General features: G+C 52.3%; 1 protein-coding gene across 1 annotated transcript in view; it reads right to left on the bottom strand.

Annotated features, from left to right (window-relative positions):
- The window catches only part of RAB11FIP3 (RAB11 family interacting protein 3 (class II)), a gene marked incomplete at its 5' end in the record, with an annotated part of 22,788 nt that extends 21,706 nt beyond the window's left edge, over positions 1-1,082 (bottom strand). Inside the window, one exon of the mRNA XM_010079800.1 lies at positions 895-1,082. Coding sequence (XP_010078102.1) covers positions 895-1,082 — 188 coding nt within the window. The remainder of the gene's footprint in view (positions 1-894) is intronic.
- Between the last annotated feature and the right edge of the window lie 248 nt (positions 1,083-1,330).

The raw sequence follows: 1,330 nt of genomic DNA, 5'->3' as shown, positions 1-1,330 counted from the left end.
GCGCTGAGCATCCAGCAGCACTGACCGCTCACTACATCCCTGATGGCCCCCGATGTGATTTTTTGGGGTGGGAGGGAAGCCTGGGGCTTTCTAAAAGCAACGGGAACTGTAAGTACTCACCCGAGCACCCAGCCTGGCCGGTGTGGGGTTTGGCCAAAAAAAGTTCTGTGCTTTAGCAGACCTTAAGCAACGATGGTTCCAGAGGTTTCAGCACAAACCGCTGCTCCTGGGTCACTATTAAAGGAATTATTCCCTCCCACCTGCCAGCATCCCATTTTCACCCCAAAAACCAATTTTCCTACAAAATCTAGGAAATGAGGCGGGCCCAGGAGCAGTTTCGCCAGCAGCGGTTCGGATCCGGGGAAGGAGATCTTAGCTCACGCTTCTGTGCTTCAGGCACAAGTTTCAAACCAGTTATTACAGGAGGAGGCTGCACATCAAAGGGCACACGCGTGTTTGGGTAAAACAAGAATACGATGAGTTCCCCTCCCGACTTGAAAATTACATGTTGTGTTTCTGGCTTAAGCGATAGATTAAAAACTGCAAGTATTTCAGGTGTTTGGATCACCCGAGAGCTTATTTTAGAGGTTAAAGATGTTAATGAGGGTACAGAAGTTCTCCCAAGGCAAGCAACGATTAACTCAAAGAGATTGCCAGGCCGAGCTCCAAAACAGCCTACACACGGTGCGGTTTAATTATTATCATTATTTTTAAAGAAGAGCTATTTTGGTCTTGCATGAAGTTACAAAGACAAAGCACAAACCAACCAGTTTCGGCAAGACAGACCCGGCCCACTCCATTTTAAATCCTCAGGCTGCATCTCCCTCGGTCCTCGGCTGCTCCCGGTTTTCCTGCCCCACACGGTGAGTTTTGCTCCTCGCCGTCCCCACTCACCCCTGCTCCGGCTCCTCGATGGGATCGGTGAACTCGGAGTGCATGGTGGAGTCGATGGCGCTGTCCGTTTCTACCTCGTCGTGCATCTCGTGATGGACTAGCGTGCTGGTGTCTTCATCCGTGAAGGTTTCGCACTCGCTGTACGTGCTCTCCGAGCCCATGTAAGCGCTGTCGGTCACCTCATTCGCCTGCCCAAAAACACACGAGGAACAAAACAAGACAGTTTAGCTCTTGCAGAGCAGGACAAAACACACACGGGGCAGCTAACTACTGCTGTGTGGCGTTTCTAAGCACAGAAATTCAACCTCCCAAAGGCAGTGTGAGCTTGTACCCCACGTCCCAGTGCTGCACCCCCTGTCCTGGTGCTGCACCCCCCATCCCAATGCTGCACCCCCCATCCCAATGCTGCACCCCACATCCCGGTGCTGCACCCCCC

This window comes from Pterocles gutturalis, unplaced genomic scaffold (genome assembly GCF_000699245.1).
Source record: "Pterocles gutturalis isolate BGI_N339 unplaced genomic scaffold, ASM69924v1 scaffold6036, whole genome shotgun sequence".
In the NCBI taxonomy this organism is placed as follows: Eukaryota; Metazoa; Chordata; class Aves; order Pterocliformes; family Pteroclidae; genus Pterocles; species Pterocles gutturalis.
This window is presented reverse-complemented; position numbering and strand designations above follow the sequence as displayed.